This window comes from Balaenoptera borealis (assembly GCF_965194805.1).
Source record: "Balaenoptera borealis genome assembly, chromosome: 9".
Classification (NCBI taxonomy): Eukaryota; Metazoa; Chordata; class Mammalia; order Artiodactyla; family Balaenopteridae; genus Balaenoptera; species Balaenoptera borealis.
Genome location: NC_138873.1, coordinates 109,154,925 through 109,175,143, shown reverse-complemented (window position 1 = coordinate 109,175,143; position 20,219 = coordinate 109,154,925). Strand labels below are relative to the sequence as shown.

At 47.5% G+C, this 20,219-nt stretch overlaps 1 protein-coding gene across 5 annotated transcripts in view; it reads right to left on the bottom strand.

Moving 5' to 3' along the window:
- SMAP1 (small ArfGAP 1) overlaps positions 1–20,219 on the bottom strand; it is a 152,777-nt gene that overhangs the window by 15,729 nt on the left and 116,829 nt on the right. For all 5 annotated transcript variants that reach the window (XM_082405088.1, XM_082405084.1, XM_082405086.1 and 2 more), the window contains one exon: positions 7,930–8,020. In XM_082405088.1, the coding sequence (XP_082261214.1) occupies positions 7,930–8,020 (91 nt within the window). The remainder of the gene's footprint in view (positions 1–7,929; positions 8,021–20,219) is intronic.

The window sequence follows — 20,219 nt, the reverse complement described above, 5'->3', positions numbered from 1 at the left end:
CGCACACACGCACGCACGACGGCTCACGCCTGGCTCAGCCTCCTCAGCAACCCTACTCCCCTCTCCACAGCTCTGCTCCAAGCGCCATCCCAGCCCTGACCCGTCGGTCGTCCGAAGCTGTCTGCTCAACAAGAAGCAGACGGGCTTTAAATCACAAGACGCTCGACAAAGGGGAGGCACGAGGAGCCCGTGTGTCTGGGGGCTCGCTCGCCCTTCCCGGCTGCCACTCACTCTAAAAATGACCCCAGGACACATGAGATTTTGCCTGACGTCAGTTTGCACAGCATGAAAAATTCATCTGCTCCTCCTCTGACTAGCAGCAGCAAGAAAAGTAACCCCTGAGTGGAGGAAAAAAAAATGTAAATTGTGAATTTTGGCATTATGCCAGGTTTCACGCTGAATTTTCATAACCATCTCCCTTCCACAATCCCACTCTTCCCTGAGCAACAGTCCTCTGTCTTCTCATTTCCAGACTGCATGTGGACGCATCCCCACTTGTACTACTAGACACACACACAGCTGTGTTCTCTCGTGTTTACCAGAGTCCCATGAACTTGGCTGGTGCTCAGTAAATATTAATTGAATTCATCCTTTACTTGAATGTCAGAGGCATTAGCTGGTCATAATCTATTTGCACAAATGATAAAAAATGTCAAGGAGCAGCATGAGATTTTGTGTATTACTAACCTAGCGTAAGGCAGAGAGGAACATGCTAAGTAGGTGGATGATATGTTTTTCATCATTGCTCTTGACTGACCGTGAACCCTCAGCCTTGAGCACACCCTGGCTACAACGAGAGCTGCCAAGTCTAATTCCTCACCTGTAACTCGTGAGGCGTCATCCTGAGAAGGAGCGAATCTGAAGTGGAAACAGCACTGAAAGAAGAAGCCTGCTTCCATGAGACGCAGTGATGCTCTCCTTAACGGCAAAACTCCTTCTTCTTAAAGCTTTGCACGTTTTCACGTTACTCAAACAGCCCTTTTCATTTTCTACTCAAGAAACCATTTAAAGCCTTTTCCTTAATAAAAATGTTACTTGGAATTCCTTTGTATTAAAACACACACTTGCCTTATGAAATGAAATAAACTCCCACGTGTGTTACCTTGTAAACTCAAGTCACAGACGTTCATTTGAAGCATATTAAAATTTTCAAGCTTCAAACTGTTTTCAAAAGCTTAAAAAAAGATGGCTGAGAGTCAAGTGGAATTATTTATTTTTAATTTCTAGTTAATTTTTCTTACTGCTAAGCAGGTGGCCTTTAGGCTAGCCTACTGAAATGACTGAGAGGCCTTAACAGTTGCTGTGAACCTCCTGCTCTGTTTACCCCTTCCTTCCCGAGCCCCTCCTGCCGCAGGTCCCTGCACGCTGGGGGGCTTCGGGGCAGGGGGTGCCCTGTGGACGGGCACGACAGCGCTGAGAGGGGTCCGCAGTGCCGCCACTTCTCAGGGGACACACACTGACCGAGAGCGTCTGAAACTGCTGAGAAGCGGTTTCAGAAGCAAACGTCGTAGAACTGACTGTTCTTTAAAAATGATATAGATATACAGTTTTCATATGTATATAAGATACATATCTCAAACACTTCTGTACCACTTTACAGCCTCAAGAGACAAGAACCCTGCAAGTGTGAAGCCGCACCGTATAGGACAGGTCAGCTCTCTGCAGCCACCGCTCTCCCCGGCACCTCCCGCAGGAGCCCCGGGCGCCCCCGCCCCCGCCCGTCCCCACAGAGACACGCGCTCCCCCCTCCGTGCACGGTGCTGTGCTGCCTATGTCACACTGTCCACTCGTTTACGCTCTGGCCAACAGCCACGGAGAGGCTCTTGCGTTCACTTCCCGGTGACGACGCCAGAGCCCAGGGTACCGCCTCTAACTCCAGGGCTCCCCCGTGCCACGATGCTGCCAGCTGTCCCCTGGACACACGGGCCTAATGTCTGTCGGATGTGACACAGTGTCACCTGGCACTCTCGGAATTTCATTTCCTATCAGAGCTCAACACAGTGTAACAGTTAAGAACACGGGTCAGGCTCTGTAATCTACCAACGGTGTGACTTTCGGCAACTCACTTAACCTCTCTGTGCCTCAGTTTCTTCATTCGTAAAATGAACACCATGGTAGTTCACCAATTTCAGGGCTGTTGCAAAGATCCAACGAATAAATGTCTGCAAACACTCAAAAACAGTGGCTGGCACACGGTAGGCACTATCTCAGTGTTTCTTAAAGTAACAAGATGACCATTTAATTACTACTTGAGTCAAACATCTTGCTGCGGTTCATCTACGAGCTGAGACGGGACTGTGAAGTCAGGGAGACCTGGGTTTGAACCCAGTTCTGTCGTCCAGAAGCCGAGCCTTGGAAGCCAACTTCTGTCAGCTTCAGTGTCCTTGTCTGTTAAAAAAAAAAAAGGGGAGGGGGGAGAAGGAAAAGGGGCAAAGGTGTGTGTGTGCGTGTGCGCGCGTGTGTGTGCGTGTGCATGTGCATATGTGTGTGCGCGCGTGTACGTGCGTGTGTGTACAGTACGCTCCACGCTGCAGGGCCGTCGCAGGCTGACACGCACCCGGCCAGGTGCTGCGCAGAGGCCTCCTGCCGACAGAGCCGTCTCCACTGCAGAGGCCTCGCCCGCCCTGGAGAGAGGCCACGGAATGCAAGTCTGGCCCAGCGGGTCCCTGAGAACTCTGCTGGGGGATCTTCTGGGAGAAGTTTTCCCTCCTGAGAAAAGCAACTGGTGCAGGGAAACCACCAAAGTTTGGACGTGGTCCTGAGGCCGGGGGGCTGGGGGGGCCTGAGCTTAGAGCCAGGGCTCCGAGGGGGACGGGACGGGGGGCAGGAAAGAGGAGCCCGGCTCCCGACCTCGCCGCCCGCCGCAACTGCTCGCCCGCCGCGATCATCAGCCACCGCCCGTCTCAGCCACCTGCAGGCACAAGGCGCCTCATCCGCAGCCGCGTTCGCTCCTTCAACACCTGAGCGTCGCCTGCCTGCTTCCTGTCGCCGGCACGGTCCCCGGAGGCCCGCCAAGCTGCCCTCTTGCTCTCGGCCCAGGTCTGGCAGGGCCGCGCCCTCGTCCCCGGGTTGCGGTGCTGGTCCTCCCGCTGGCCCGCCTGTCGCCCTCGGCTGCCTCCCAGCCCGGACTCGGGGCCACGCGGGGAGCTGCCGGCAGCCGGGTCTCCCCCAGCGACGCAGGCCCCCACCTGCCTGCTCTCGCTCCACAGGTGTGATCACACAGAACTACCACCGATTCCCGAGACCTGCTTTCTGAAAGGGTAATAACAGTCTATAATGGTTCGCGGACCATACGCTTGGCAGCAGAAAAAATAAACATTTTTATCGGATTTTAAGCTGCAGCTGAAAAGCATAACAGACTACAAAATTACTTCGGGCACTCACGCTAGACAGAGCGGCCCTCTTCCTCCCTCCCTGGAAAACAGGGGTGCCACACAAACTACCCCGACCCCCGGATCCGCCGAGTGTACAGCTCCGGGCCGCAGGCGGGGTCCAGGGCTGGGCCACGGCTGGCATTCTTTCGGTCTGCCCAGTCACAAGCTGGTTTCACTTTACAGCGTATGGCCTTTGAAAAACAGAAATCTCCCTGCAGGAATTTTCTGCTTTAAAAGTAACTAGTGTTTTCTGTGGGTGTTTTATCCTTTAGTTTGTTCTCTGTCCAGAAAATCTTATAAAAACAAAAAAATCTAGAGGAAAAAAAGTAATACATTCACCTCTCATTATATAAAACTGGAATATATATATTACTAGATAATTAAGCTGGTTATTTACTAAAAACCACGTTTAACTAGCATTGTCAACCCACCTGAACTTGGCTACTGTGATAAGCTAATGCTTTTATTTCCTGAAACACAGGCATGAAGCAAAGACTTTAAAACTTGCCCAAAGCTGTACTGTATGTTCCTTTGAGCTTTTCAATTAAGAAAAAACTGAGGAAGCCTCTATCTAAATACATCTCTATAGTTCAGTATGACTTTCATCACCGAGCTCACACTCGATTCTCTGTGAGCTCTTCCGAGGTCCCCGAGTCACTCACACACACACACACACACACACACACACACAGCCCGCCCCCCCCCATGCCCAATGGGCCCGCGCTCAGAGCCTCCTGAGCAGGGAGCAGGCGGCCGGCGGTGCGCACACGGAACGGGAGCTGAGGACGGACACCCGCGGAGGGGTCCCACCTCTGGGGAGACTGAGCTGAAGCCTGCAGTTTATGATGCTGCTCAAGCCTTACACTCAGAGCCGGTGCTCCCCTGAAGACTCTAATCTCAGATGGGATCTTCTACAAAAAGAAAGAAAAAAGCATGCGGGATTACCCTAACCAACTGCTAAGCAGTCTGTCAGTTTTCGTCACGTGAAAACGAAGTCATAATCACCAAAGCACGGACAGGAGCACACAGGGTAGGGGCGTGGCGAGCACCGGCCCACAGGCCCTGGAAGCCAGTTTCAATGCTCTTCTCACACAGCGGGGACACATTCCAGGCAAGCGGGTCTGTGTCTGGAGCATCCAGGGCTTGTTCATTCTGGGCCTCAGTCGAGAGGGGCCCTGAGATCTTGGTTATTTCCAAGATCAGAGGGCAGGTAATAACCAAGTAGCTGACCCCACTTCTGATATCAGACAGTAAAGCACTGAATAAACAGTATTTCTACAAGCTTCCGACATGAGTTAACACCTACAGACGAAGTCACCCTTGCAGGTACGATCAGGAGCACATCTTCAAGCCCAGCAGAGCTCAGCCTCGCTCGCCGCCCACCCACTCGTGTACGCTACGTGCCCATCACGGGGCAGAGCTGAGTGAGGCCTGCAAAGCTAAAAGCATTTGGCCCTTTTCAGAAAAAAATTTGCTGACTCTTGCTGCTAAAAAGTATACAGACAGCATTTTATGTTTGACCTTGGGACGGGGAGTAGATCTGGAAAGGTGAGCCGAAGAAAACAGGTTGAAAAAAAGACTTGCCAAAGGGCCGTTTAAAGGGGAGTTCGAATTTCTAAAAAATGATCTTGGCTCTTACGCTACAGGAGTCTACTGAATGTGATCCTGAGTGCACACAGTAACCCTGGGACTCCTGGCCCGCCATGGCTGTGTAACTGCACTAACCCTGTGGGGATTTTCTCTGTATTCTCTGCAGATGTTTTCGGTTTACGCCCGTTCTGGTCTCATTCACATGGGGATGTGCCATCTTTTCTGCACGACCACAAACCAGACTGCAAGGCACCCGCCCCTCCGCCCCACTGTGTCTCACTTTCCAGGGGAAAACCAGAGTGCCACGCTCACCTTGGGCAGCAGGAAAACAGTCTGCTGCCCGAGGGAGACACCAGCAATCAATCCTGGTTTAGGAGTGCTGTTCTCCGAAAGCCTGAAAATACCTTTTGAAGGAATTTAGGTTACTGATAACCAGCAGGAGGGAAGAGCCGTAATGTGCTCTGGGTAAGGCTCCCGGTCTCCTGCTGCTACAACTCCGTCAGCAAGACCCCCAATCCCTCTCTCTGACCCCATCGCCCACCCTGCCGCCTCTGGAGCTGCTCCAACGCATGATCCAGAACTGTCTATCACCCACAAAGCCCTCTCTACGCCCTTAACCTCTCCCTCAAACACTCCCGCTCCGTCCTGCCCTAAGCGGACCTCGGTTCTCCCCTAAGGACACGGGTTCCTGACGCTCTCCCCCTGTCTAAAAAGACAGCAGCCTTCCCGACTCACAGGCCTGTGAGTGAGAGAAGAGGAACCGCTGCCAGCGCGGCTGACTCTCCCAGACACTGACACCAGAGGAAGGGTGCTGCCGTCCCAAAACCCTAAAACCCAGGGACTCTGAGCCTGGGCGGTGGAAGGCAGGGACACAGGACAGGAGCTCGACAAATGGAGACACCGTGTGACGGCGAACGGCCGGACGGCAGAGACGCCGCGCTGACCCACGCGCTGAGAGCGAGAGGGACAAGCGTTCGCCGAGGTCAGGGGTCGAGCTCCAGGCTCGCGACTAGGCGGCACCACCGCGCCAAGGGCTGGGCACCCGAGGCCCGTCCCGCCACCCGTCTCCCGGGCTCCGGCCCGCGCGGCTCCTGGGGACCGCCTAGCAGGCCCGCCTGTCCCGCCGGGTCACCCCCCGAGGGAAACACCCTACAGCTTCCACCGGGCAGCAAACCCCACTGGCTCTCTCTCTAAAACCAGGCCCAGAACCGGCTACTTCTCGCAACTCCCGTGGCCACCACCCCTCCCACCTGTGTCACCGGCCCGCACCTCGCCTTGCTACACTATTCTCGACAGGGTGGCCGTAAGGGCTCCTGAAAGACCCAAGTCGGATGAGGTACTTCTTTGCTTGAATCCTCCCGTGCATGGCCAGGACACCCAGAGCAGCAGCCGAAGTCAGGTCACAGTGTCACTCCCAGCCGGCCCCGCCAGCGCGTCCTCCTCCTGGTCCCGCCCGCTCACGGCCAGGGAGCCCCGCCTCCTCAGGTCTTTGCTCCGACGGTATCTCGGGGGCCCCCAACCCTACTTTAAATCACACCACTGCTTTTTGTTCTCTTTTAGCTACAGCACTTAGCAAACATGACCCATGACGTATTTTACGTAACTATCTCTTCACTGTCTCCCCAGACAGGGGTCAGGCACTTTCGTCTGTCTTCTCTCACAGCTCTCTCCCCAGTGCCTACGACGGCGCCCGGACACACGGCAGACACTTCAGGAGGAGGTGCGGGGTCAGTGAGCGAGTCTGTAGGGTAAGGGCCAGGCCTGGCTCGGTTTCTAAGTTATGGACCGATAACCAGGCACTCAAGGCCGGAAAGGAAATTCTGCCGCCAAGACAAAGGCGCATGGAGTCCTAGTAGGATCTTTCCGTACTGTGGCAGTAAGTCTTTTCTCTCATTTATAGCAAAGGAAATAAAATACAGAAATTATGAGAACTAGTATTCAACACAATTATATTTAGAGCCCCTGGACTGAGCCCTATTTTTATATTTCTGATATACCACTTATTTTCACCACCATAGAAGATGTTTATCTATAGGGAGTATATCTGCATGATACACCAGTTTCCTAAGTAAGACAAAAACATTCAGTTGTAATTCTTAAGACAGAACACAATTTTCTCAATAAGAACAAAGATCAATTTTTAGAAAAGCAGTGTATGAAGTTCGACTCTACCTTCCAACTATCTTTCACTGTTTTCCTCTGTCATTAATCTTTCCCTAAACTAAGAAAAAAATTCTAAATTAATTACTGCTGAAGGCTCAGATATTACTAAAAATAACCATTTATCAAGCTATTTTAAAAGGAAGAGGAGAAAAATGTAAAAAGAGCTGACAGTATTTGTAGATAAGGACAGTACAAGCACTCCTTGAATGGAAGTCTGTTTACTCACCAGGCAGACAACATCTATCTGTCGGCCATGAGAATAAATATGACATTAAAATGAGCACAGACATTCTTACTGTCATCAGACACATAAAATGAATCTAGCCACTAGATCTAGGTATAAAGCATGTTGCTTCAGCTAACCAAAATTTAAGTGGCCTTTAAAACAGCACATGTTATAATAAGGCTACACCATAATTATTTTGCTAAGGGACCCCCCCCCCAACAAAACTAAATAAAGAGAAGGCGGGGGGGGGGGGGGGAGAGAAAAAACAATCTACTCTTCATTTCAAATGCTGAGATGTCCCAGTCCACCAAGCCTTTGAAGAGTACTTTGATATCCTCTCTCCCCAAGGAACTCATTACTTGTATTTCCCTGAAGGCACTGCTGACAGACACCAGCTCCCTTGTTAAAGATTTCCCTTTTGGTGGGAACTCAGCAAACTAATCATACCATTTTCAAATTCAGTTAACAGGTATCTTTTGGCACACTGACGATAAAGCTATTATATTCGCTTCAAGTAAATGTTTCAATTGTTTTGTAACTCTAATTAATGATGACTTGTATTGTTTTGTTACTTACCGAGTCCTAAAAGATCAACAGTGGGCTCTGCAGCTTTTTTAGGGCTGGTACTTTTTTTAGGCTCCAATTGCTGATCTTCTTTCTTCTGCAGCTTTAAAGTAAATAATCAGATTTATTATTTTTTTCAAATAAACTGAACAAGACTTTTAAGCCCCAATTAGGCATAGTTTTGATAAAGTTAGTGTAATGTAGCCTATGAAGAAGCATAGTGTGATAAAGGGTAGAGCATCTATTATCAGAAACTTAAACACAATCATTGAACTCGAAATGATAAACCGGACACATGAGGACCCCAAAATAGTGAACGTAGAAATTTAATCTTAATGTAATTGTTCCTAAGCACTTAAATCCTTCACGTGAACATTCCACACGTCGTCGTATTACACTTGCTCGCTCCTGCTGCCGCCGCAGGCCCCGGGGTCCTCGCGAGCAGAGCAGAGGCCGCCGGCACTCATGGAACCTGACCTGATGTGCAGGCAGACCTCGCTGTACTGCTCTTCCCTTTACTGTGCTTCACAGATCTCACGCTGCTTACAAACTGAAAGTCTGGGGCGACCTGCGTGGAGCATTCTTCCAACAGCATTCGCTCACTCTGTGTTTCTGTGCCACACTTTGGCAATTCTCACAATATTTCAAACTTTTCATATTCGCTACGGTGATCTGTGATCAGTGATCTTTGATGTTACTCTGTAATTGTTATGGGGGAGCCACGAACCACACCCATATAAGACTGCAAACTTAATCAATAAATGTTGTGTGTGTTCTGACTGCTCTACCCACCGGTGGTTCTCCATCTCCCTCCCTCTCCCTGGACCTCCCTAGTCCCTGAGACACAATACAGAAATTAGGCCAATTAGTAATCCTACAGGGGTCGTTAAGTGTTCAAGAAAAGGAACAGTCACATGTCTCTCACTTTAAATCAAAAGCTAGAAATGATTAAGCTTAGTGAGGAAGGCACGTTAAAAGCCCAGATTGACCAAAAGTAGGCCTTCTGCACCAAACAGCCAAGTTGTGAATGCAGAACAAAAGTTCTTGAAGGAAGTTAAAAGCGAATAGTCTTAGTGCTGATATAGAGAAAGTTTTAGTGTCTGGACAGAAGATCAAACCAGCCACAGCATTCTCTGAAGCCAAAACCCAATCCAGAGCAAGGCCCTGACTCTCTTCTATTCTATGAAGGCTGAGAGAGGTGAGGAGGCTGCACAAGGAAAGTATGAAGCCAGCAGAGGCTGGTCCATAAGTCTGAAGGAAAGGAGCCGTCTCCATAACAACAAAGTACAAGGTGAAGCAGCAAGTGCTGATGGAGAAGCTGCAGCAAGTTATCCAGAAGGTCTAGCTAAGGTAATTCATGAAGGTGGCTACTCTAAAACCACAGATTTTCATGCAGATGAAACAGCCTTCTACTGGAAGAAGATGCCATCTAGGACTTCCATAGCTAGAGAGGAGAAGTCACTGCCAGGCTGTAAAGCTTCAAAGGACAGGCTGACTCCCCTTTCAGAGGCTAATGCAGCTGGTGACTTTAAGTGGAAACCAATGCTCATTTACCATTCCAAAAATCCTAGGGCCCTTAAGAATTATCCTCAATCTATGCTGCCTGTGCTCTATAAGTGGAACAAAAAGGCTGCATGACAGCACATCTGTTTACAACATGGTTTACTGAATGTTTTAAGCCATGTACTGCTCAGAAAACAAGGTTCCTTTCAAAATGTGACTGCTCGATTGACAATGCACCTGGTCACCCAAGAGCTCTGATGGAGATGGACAACGAGATTCATGCCGTTTTCATGCCTGGTAATGTAACATCTATTCTGCAGCCCACGGATCAAGGAGTCACTTTGACTTTCAAGTTTTATTCTTTAAGAAATACATTTTGTAAGCAGACAGCTACCATAGATAGTGATTCCTCTGATGGATCTGAGCAAAGTCATTTGAAAATCTGGAAAGGATTCATCATTCTAGATGCCATTAAGAACATTCGTGATTCATGGGAAGAGGTCCAAACATCAACATTAACAGGAGTTTGGAAGAAGCTGATTCCAACCCTCATGGATGACTTGGAAGGGGGTTCAAGACCTCATGGAGGAAGGAACTGCAGATGTGGTGAAAACAGCATCAGAACTAAAATTAGAAGTGGAGCCTGAAGATGTATGGTGTTGGCCAAAAGGTTCGTTCAGTTTTTTCCGTAAGATGTCTCTAGTAGCACTTAGTTGTCTTTAACTTCATTCGAAACAATTCTGTTAGATTTTATGTGACAGCTGTCATATCAGCGTGCATTTTAAAAAAAGACATCAAAGATGTCAAATTCTAAATTATGCTTTATTATTTCAAGAAAGGTAAAAATGCAACTGAAACACAGAAAAAGATTTGTGCAGTGTATGGAGAAGGTGCTGTGACTGATCAAATGTATCAAAAGTGGTTTGCAAAGTTTCGTGCTGGAGATTTCTCGCTGGACGCTGCTCCATGGTCGGGTAGATCAGCTGAGGTTGATAGCAATCAAATTGAGACATTAATTGAGAACAACCAACGTTACACCACGCGGGAGACAGCCAACATACTCAAAATATCCAAATCAAGCACTGAAAATCATCTGCACCAGCTTGGTTATGTTCATCACTTGGATGTTTGGGTTCCATGTAAGTTAAGTGAAAAAAACCTTCATGACTGTATTTCCGCATGCCATTCCCTACTGAAACGTAATGAAAATGTTCCGTTTTTAAAACAAACTGTGACGGGCGATGAACAGTGGACACTGCACGACAATGTGGAACGGAAGAGATCGTGGGGCAAGGGAAATGAACCACCACCAACCACACCAAAGGCCAGTCTTCATCCAAAGAAGGTGACGTTGTGTATAGGGTGGGATTGGAAGGGGGTCCTCTATTATGAGCTCCTTCCGGAAAACCAAACGATTAATTCCAACAAGTACTGCTCCCAATTAGACCAACTGAAAGCAGCACTCGACGAAAAGCATCCAGATTTAGTCAACAGAAAATGCACAATCTTCTATCAGGATAACACAAGACCGCATGTTTCTTTGATGACCAGGCAAAAACTGCTACAGCTTGGCTGGGAAGTTCTGATTCCACCGCCGTAGTCACCAGACATTGCACCTTTGGATTTCCAGTTATTTCGGTCTTTACAAAATTCTCTTAATGGAAAAAATTTCAATTCCCTGGAAGACTGTAAAAGGCACCTGGAACAGTCCTTTGCTCAAAAAGAGAAAAAGTTTTGTGAAGATGGAATTATGAAGTTGCCTGAAAGATGGCAGAAGGTAGTGGAACAAAAGGGTGAATACGTTGTTCAATAAAGTTCTTGGTGAAAATGAAAAATGCGCCCTTTATTTTTCCTTAAAAACCGAAGGCACTTTTTGGCCAACCCAATAACTAAATTGCTGCAGTCTCAGGATAAAGCTCTCACAGGTGAGGAGTTGCTTCTTACGGAGAAGCAAAGAAAAGTGTTTCCTGGGACGGAATCTGCTCCTGGAGAGGATGCTGTGAAGATCGCTGGATGACAGCAAAGGACTTAGAATAGGACATAAACTTAGCTGATAGAGCAGCACAAGGGTCTGAGAGGAACAACTCCAATTCTGAAAAAATTCTACTGCGGGTAAAACGCTATCGAACAGCGTCGTATGCAACGGAGAAACCGTTCCTGAAAGAAAGCGTCCATCCACGCGGCAAAGGCCATCACTGCCTCACTTTAAGAAACTGCCGCAGCCGCCCCACCTTCGGCAGCCAGCAGCCAGCAGCCAGCAGCACGGAGGCCGGACCCTCCCCCTGCAAAAAGACGACGGCCTGCTGAAGGCCCAGATGATGGTTAGCTTTCTTTGGGCAATAAAGTATTTTTAAATTAAGGTACGGCTGAGTAATATTCCACTGAATACATAGCCTACCTCTCCTAAGCCAAGAAAATAAAACATTCGTTCATTCGCTCATTTACTTCTCAAACCACTCCCGCAAGATCATTTCTTCAACTGCCTGAAGAATGCATAGCTCAGCTGTTACATGTGTTCATTTTATGTTAGCTGTAGAAATGCATAAATTTCTAAGAACATATATCTCCCCTTACTTGTTTCTGGTCACTTACTGTCTCCCCCTCAGAATCAGCTTTTTAACTAATTAGCCTACCAATCATTATAGATATCAATTCTTTAGTAACCTTCTCAAAGACACAATTATCAGCCTGTAACTATATAATTCTCAGAAGTTTAACATAATTCATTTTGCATTCTCTTTTTCAGCCTCCAATAGAGGTAAGACTTACCTTGCTTTTTAGCAAAATAATTTCAAAGAAAGCACAGTTTGTAGTAACAAAGTAAGCAATCTTTTCAACTGAATACTTAAACTGCTAGACCTTCCTTCCTTCCTTCCTTTTTTTTTTTTTTTTTTTAAACTAGACAACCTATGTTACTGTAAACACTTAAATCTGCAAGAGAAATGGGGGATTAAATGGCCACGAGCGAGTGCACAAACTTCAAACCCTCCCGAGGCAGGTCTTCCCTGGTCACACTCCTTGCAGTACTCTGTATATTATATCTGCAAGTGTCATATGTTTAGATGGCACTTAAAAATCTAATCCCTGATATAACTTAAAATCAGAAAGGCCTAAAGTTGAAAATAAACTTAGATAATATGGCCAAGCTCATTCATTCTGCATTATTAACTGAGGTCAGATATTATATGCCAAATAGGGATAGAGTAACTAAAATTTATTTTCTGTCCCTCAATTCAGATTGCTTTCTTTGGTATAATATTTTACTGAATCTTCTTCCATGCAAAGAAGCACAGAACAAACCTGTGACAGATTCCTTCCTACTCACTTTCTACAGTCTAAGAATCCAGAACCTCTTCAGGCTAAAATGATTTCATTTTAAAAATTCAAATTCTGGTTATGAGTTATCTTCCCACTCAATTAGAGAACTACCTTTGAAAATATTACTGAGTATGAACTTACCCGCCCCCACAACATTTGGAAAGGGGAGAAAACGCCAAATCAAGCAACACAGAGGCCCTCCCATAAGCTTGGCTCCCCATCCTCAGCACCGCTGCAAACAATCTGGAAAGTATCTTTCCTTCCAGACGTCACACGCCTACACGCATCCCAAGAGTTTCTCTTCTTCCTTGGATTTCGACTGCATCATAGTTTTAAATGGGTGTATGTCAACCATTTCCACAGGAAACTGTATAACAGAGAGCACGTGTGTAGGTGCACAGGGTAAAGAGAAACACGGAGGCGAGAATAAGGAAACGTCCGACACAGAGTTCATCACACCACAGATGTGGCCCACCAATGGGTTCTTGAAGCCCCTTTTATGTATAACAACTATATATTTTATTTTTTTGGCACTAAAAGAATGAAATAGAACATAAAACAGAGTGCACTGCACAAAGTACAGGTAAGCACTCATGAACTGTTTTGCACATTTGTGCCCATATGTGAGCGCATGAAGGCTGGACCATAACGTAAAACAGATTTCTTACCAGAGTCATGGGCTGAGAAACACTGTTCTAGAGATGGTCTGCTCCTCTGCTGCTACAGTGGGTCAGCTCACTTGAGTGAGCAGTGTCTATGCCCTAAACCTTACCGACCACTCCAAATACAGCTGCTCTACATGGATTTCAATAATTCAGACACGAGTGACCCTTATAGCTGGCATCTCATAGGCTGTCCCACAAATCAAAATGGCAAAATAGTTGATCACTTTAAAAACTGTTTTGTATCCCTTCAACCTCAAATCCTGCTGAGGCAGAATCGTGAACACATCGGTGTGTTGCAGAGATCATTTTAGAGATCGTTCTCCTGTAACTGCACAGTAATCCAAGTACTGCCTTATATGCGGTAGTGAGAACTACAAAGACTGAATTCAGAGGCTACTCTTCTTTGCCCATCAATGTAAACATAAGAAAGTAGCCTCATTGTTTTCATTTTAAAACATATTAAAAAATTGAAGGACATGTACCACAGCACCAAACTACACAGGCAAGACATCTTCCTGAAATTCTAGTCAGAATAATACTTATAATAATACCTTTTAGAGTTAAACATCCATAAAAAGATTTCAATTTTCTATTCAATTTCTTTGAGTGACTTTCCAATAACTAAAATTTAATCTCAGCCATATTTATAATTATTTTCATAGATCTTTGCATAAAATGACAGGAATAGCCTTCCTAGCCTTAGGTGAGTAATAATATGTAAAAAATATAGAGCCAGGAAATACAAAAAATCTGTGTTTATATATTACCATTATGGAGGTTCAAAAAAACTCTAAAATAAAATCCTCTAAATCCGCCTGTGACAGTCTTTAAACAGCCTGGATTTATCAAGAAAAGAGAAGCGCCCTGAGTTCATCCTGGAAATCCTGTCTAATGGCCACTCTGAAGTCTACTTAGTTTCTACAGCTAAACATAGTTGGCACTCCCTATCTTTATGTATGTAAGAATATATACATATGGAACCAGGTTAATGTCAGAGAAGAACTACAAGTAGATTCCCACAATGTATTCCAGTTAAACATGTTGCGTGTTTAATAAACAAACAGGTGTGTAACAGGTTATGCCTTCCTGAGCAAGCTCTTCTGAAATGAACACACCTGATTTCTACCACACTTGCTTGTAACACAAGCAGTCCTATTTATCACATATTTTCAGGATATAAAAACAGTAAACCTCAAACAAAAATATTAATACACAAACTATTAATTTGACCTTTTGCTCTGTAGTGTACCAATTCCATTGTACTTTGCAAAGAATAAAGATAAAATTGAGATATTTAAAATATAGCTATCATATAAAGCCAAATTTTAGAAGACTTAAGAATGAAAATGCTATTGTCTTGTTAGATTTTGGGGCAGACATAGAACACGGTGTCAGAACAGTAAGTCAAGACCTTGAGAGGCACATTTTCCCTCATGTAACTGTCACCCTTTTGATATTCAAGCAGTATGTACAGAATCATTCCACTTCAAATTCTCCTGCTACTGAAAACATCACATATGGAACTTGCCTTTTAATAAGTGAAGAATGCAGTCGGCTGTCAATGGGTAAAATTAGGCAATCTATAATTTATTAAACAAACTTTCCTAACAAGCAAGAACCCAGGTCTGCTTAGATAAAGCAATTTTATAAAATGTCATTTCCTTAGATTCATACCGAGCAAATGTCTCATTCAAATTATTAAAACCTGTATTAGCAGAAACTTCACTAGCCAATCCTTTCGTAACTCATAAAACTACATCACAGAATGTAACTGAATCAAAAACCACTTAGTTTCCAACTCCTACATTTACCAGCATTTCCTAACCCTTTAAATAACAGAAATAACAGCTAAGCCTCTAGAATGTGATTCACTATTCTTCAGTTGACCAATTAACGTAAATAATAGTGTTAATATGTAAGAATAGGGAAGCTATACAACTTTCCAAGGTCTAGATGTAATTATTCGAATTTTTCTTTAAAAACTGACTACATCACAAATCATGCCTTAACTAGTTTGTCTATAATCAGTTTCCTTTAACATTCATAGAGTCATAGAACTAGATGAGACAAAACATACTGTTTAATTCTCTCATTTTCAAGTTAAGGCTATTACAGTGATGCAAAGGCAGGGAGGTCTGCAGGGCGGACAGGAAGGAGTCTGAAAGGCAGCAGCTGGTCAAGGCGCCCTGGGAAGGACACCGAGCGCGGAAAAGACGGCGGACCCACCTGCCTAACCTGGAGGTCTAGCGTCAGGAAGTAATAAAAGGTAAAGCTGCAGACGTAAGCTGAGCCACGTTACACGAGGACCCAAAGAGCCCACCAGAGCTAGGAACGGGATGAATTTTCAAGGCAGGTGGCATAAACAAAGCTACTCCTCGCAGGGCAGTGCGCAGGAACGGCCCTGAGAAAGGAGATGACCACTGCCACCGCGGGGCAGGGTGTGCGGCCACGACCCGAGCAGAGCAACGTCCAGGAAAATGAACACGAACCCGCCGCCGCATCACAGCCTGAAACCTGAAACATTCTCCAATAGCTACTCAACAACACACAGTTCCCAGGATACCACCTCGTCCGGGTGCCTTCTGAAATCCTAATGGTGGGATTTCACCTTTACTACAGCTTTTAGTAAAACTTTTAAGAATGACGGCTTGTACATCATCATCCATTCTACTCTAAAGCAGAAACAGAAGTCAGACTGTGTCATCCATGTTGTTCACCCACTGAAGCCGTTCAATGGCATAATATCAATAATTAATACAAATCACTGTCTTACGTTCCTACTGTATTTTTAAAAATTCCTTTACTGTAGATTTAAGAGGTTTGGGGAAAGAGCTGAGCTAAATACAGGTGTTCAAGTTGCTATCTTTTTTTCTGGCAGCACCACACAGCACGCGGGATCTCAGCTCCCCGACCAGGGATCGAACCCCCGGCCTCTGCAGTGGAAGCGCGGAGTCGTAACCACCGGATGGCCAGGGAAGTCCCACATTCCTACTATATTTTGATAGTTATAATTACCATATGTTTGTATGCGTGTGCTTTCACAACCAACTTATATACAACCTGAGAATTAACCTTGCACATAACTCTTGTTTGTTCCCCAAATCTCCCCGTTTTACTTATTTAGAATCTTGTTAAAGTTTCCCTTTTTCTTCTTAACCATTCTTTATAACATACATATGGATCTTTTCCCCACTAAACCTCTCATTACACTGGTTTTGAATTTAATATTCTTTCTTAAGTTGTATTTTGAGAGTTCGATTTCGAACTGTAATCTACATTTGATTTCCCCAGCCACAAGGGCATCTTTCAGTAAATGGCTCTCATGGCCCAGGGACACTACAACCCCAAACAGTACGTCCCTGGGCTGGAGAAGCAGCAAAGATTTATATAAATTTGAGAACACAAAGGCGCCTCAGACGACATTTACTCAACCCATTACATGGCGCGTGAGGCACCACTGGGACGTGTCACGCACAGGGCCACTCTGGGCAAGAAGATCCCCCGGCGCTATGGAATCACTGGACGTGATGACACAGCACATGGCACATTCCGACAATCTGAAGACGAGGAAGTTTCCTCCTCAGGCGGCCTGTAACAGCTACCCGCTTACCCCGAGTCTCCGGACACCGCCTCGCAGCAGGGAAAGGAGGCGTGAACAGACGGACACCGCAGCAGGGAAAGGAGGCGTGAACAGACGGGGCACCAACTCCCAACAGCCCCGGCAGACCGCGCGCTCACACCAGGCCCCCGCCGTCTACAAGCCCCTGACGTTTCCTTCTGTGCTGTCATATTCAGGGCAGTTGAGGTGCCGCTGCCTTCACTTCAGGATCTTACTGTTCCCCAATTTGTCGGTACTCTGTATCTAAGACTTTCTGAGGGACTAAATTCTATCGTGCAACGGCTTAACTAACCTTTGTTGCCTGGTCATCTGAAAATGCGGACGATATGACAATGACACGCTGAGTGCATAAAAACGCTGGCGAGAGCGAAGTCCAGGGCTGAGCCGCGCGGAATGCAGCGAGCTCCCTCGACCCTGACCTCACTTCTGCTCCCTGCACTTCTCCCGGCACAGCCGTCCATCCGGCGGTCAGTCCACCCACAGCCTGCTCACCAGGCCCAGCTGCCCACCTCTGGACCAGAAGGAGATCCGGGAACCCCGACCACTAAGCTTAGTCTGACAGGAACTGTTCTTAGGGAACCCATGCAGGCGGCTAGTGAATGTTGCTAACACTTTGAAGAAAGGACTAAGTCATTAAAAAGAAAATTCCATTTGAGTTCTGCATAGAATTCACGCCAAGCTCAATGATACAAGCATTCATGATCCACTTACATTTTCCTTCTGAAGATCTGGACGTTTGCCTCTCTCTAAACTCCCGGGTCCTGTCTCAGGGCTTAGTTCGGACAGCTTCTCAAAGAGATGCTTCACACATCGGGCCTGCAAAGTTTCTCACTGCTCAGCACAAACACCGAGTGCCTACATGGGCAAGCTCCCTTAAAAGAATACTGTGCAGAATTTTTGTGAGGGTTAAAGTACTATACAGAGTCCTTCTCACAGCGGCTGGCACATACCGGTGCTTCCAAGCCGGCAGCTGCTGGTGGTTGTGAGGGTGCCTTTCATAAATATGCGCCCGAAGCGTAAGCACTAGGGACACAAGGGTGAGTAAGACGTGGCTGCTAAGCTTAAGAGGCGTATTTTGTGGTCAAGCAAACGGGCACAAACACAATTCCAGTTCCGTGTGGAGCGGCGCAGTAACGGAGTAAAGGCTCAGAGGAGCTGCAGGCCGAGGCCCCGCACGCGTCCGAGAGATGGCCTCTGCGACGCGTGGCCCTAGGGTGGGAGGACGGCCCGACGCCCCCGTCTGCTCGGGACAGCCCCACTCAGTGCTTGTGATTCCGACCTCCGGTTTCACTCTTAGAAGGACCCAGTTGCGAATGCCCACCCAATTTCTTACCCTTGTCTACACGGTAGTCTGGAGGTTTGCAGAGAAGGAAGAAGAAGGTAGTTTTTTTATAATTCACCACTTACCTGTCAGCAAAAGTATGAAAGAAAGACAACAATTAAATGGGGCACCGCTGAGAGGGGGCCGCCGCCCGCCCGTCACACACGCACATTCCCGGGACCTGGTGCTACAGCATTCGGCCGGCCTGCTTCTGGGTCAGGCTTTCCCTCACTGCGCCCTGCGGAACGTCAGCCCTCCACGCCAGGGTTTGGAAAGAAAGGAAGGGAGGGAGGGAAGGTGGGAGGAGGAAAGGAAAAACAGCCCAATTTTAAACCCAGTCTGTATGGGAACCTTCAGCAGGTCACTTAACACCTCTGACTAGGGTCACTTCACAGGCATAGGCTGCACAGCCCCCAGAGCCCACAGAGGTTTAACACTCTGCAATTACGTCTGGAAAGTCTTCATTTTCTCTTTGAACTTGATCTTGTAAATGCCAAGGGCCGAGGGAAGGTAAGCTGCCGCGCCGGAGAGGCCGCGTGTGTCCCCGCGGTTGGTGCCTCGCTGCCCGCGTCGGCCGGGGGACCAGGGCCCACGACGCTCCGTGAGCAGAGACGCCCGTGCGGACGAGGGCACGAGGTACAGCGGGAGGTGGGGCTGACGCGTGCGGGCCGCGCCTTCTCTTCCCAGCGCACAAGGCGGCAGGGGCGGGGCCCTAAGGCCCCGGAAGGACCGGACCGCCTTCCTCGCCTCTACTCAGCGGACCGCTTCCAGTGAAGACGCGACAGAGGACGGGAGAGCGAGGGCCGCCCACGGCTCCGCTTCCCCTCGGTCTCCCTCACCCCCCAGTTAACCAAAGCGGGAGAGGGTGGAGCAGCGACCCAGACGCGCGGCAGCCGCTGCGGAGCACAGCTCCCGGCAGGCTGGGGCCCTCTAGTGCCTGCACCTGGACACGCGGCTCCTCCAGCAACAGACGGGGACAGGTCACCCGGGGCTAAACACGCCTGTGCGCACGTGCGGCTGGGGCCCTCACGACCAGTAAGATACAAGGAGGCCACAAGCCAACCGCCCTTTCGGAGGGGCTGGGAGCAAAAGCAGGTCCTGCGCGTGAGCCCTGCACACAGCGCCACCAGGGGCGGGCGCACCGCCTGAGCCCCCGCCCCTACCCTCGCCCCATCTAAGGGACCCGCTCGCCACCCCTCGGGGCGCGAGCCAGGGCACCTGCTTCCTGGGGTCCCAGTAAAGCCTTGCCTGAATCGCTCGTCTGGCTTCTTATCAACTTCTATTGATTAAAGAGTCCAAGGACCCGCAATCCCTGGCCTAGGGAACCAGTGCCCACCGTTCCCACCTAAGAGCAAAATTCATGGGCATGTACACGCTAAGAAACACAAACTGTATGATATAGATGATGCCACATCTATGTGCTCTTGTGTTTGCAATGAAGACTTTCACTGTACAGTATAAAAATGAGTGATAAAATTCATGTTGATTATGTAAATTTTTAATTTTTCTATCATTAAAAGCAAATCAGCTTTGAGAGACAAGTGGAGAGACTGCAGAAGAACAAAAAGAGCTTTATAGGGACTCCCTGGCGGTCCAGTGGTTAAGACCTCACCTTCCAATGCAGGGAGTGCGGGTTCGATCCCTGGTCGGGGAGCTAAGATCCTACATGCCTCGCGGCCAAAAAACCAAAACATAAAACAGAAGCAATATTGCAACAAATTCAATAAAGACTTTAAAAATGGTCCACATCAAAAAAAAAGAGCTTTATATTTTAGTACCTTTAATGGTACTTTTTTCTTGTTTTTGAACAAGGGGCCTCTAATTGTCATTTTGCAGTGGCCCTGCAATGTATGTAGCTGGCCTTGTCCCTGGGCCT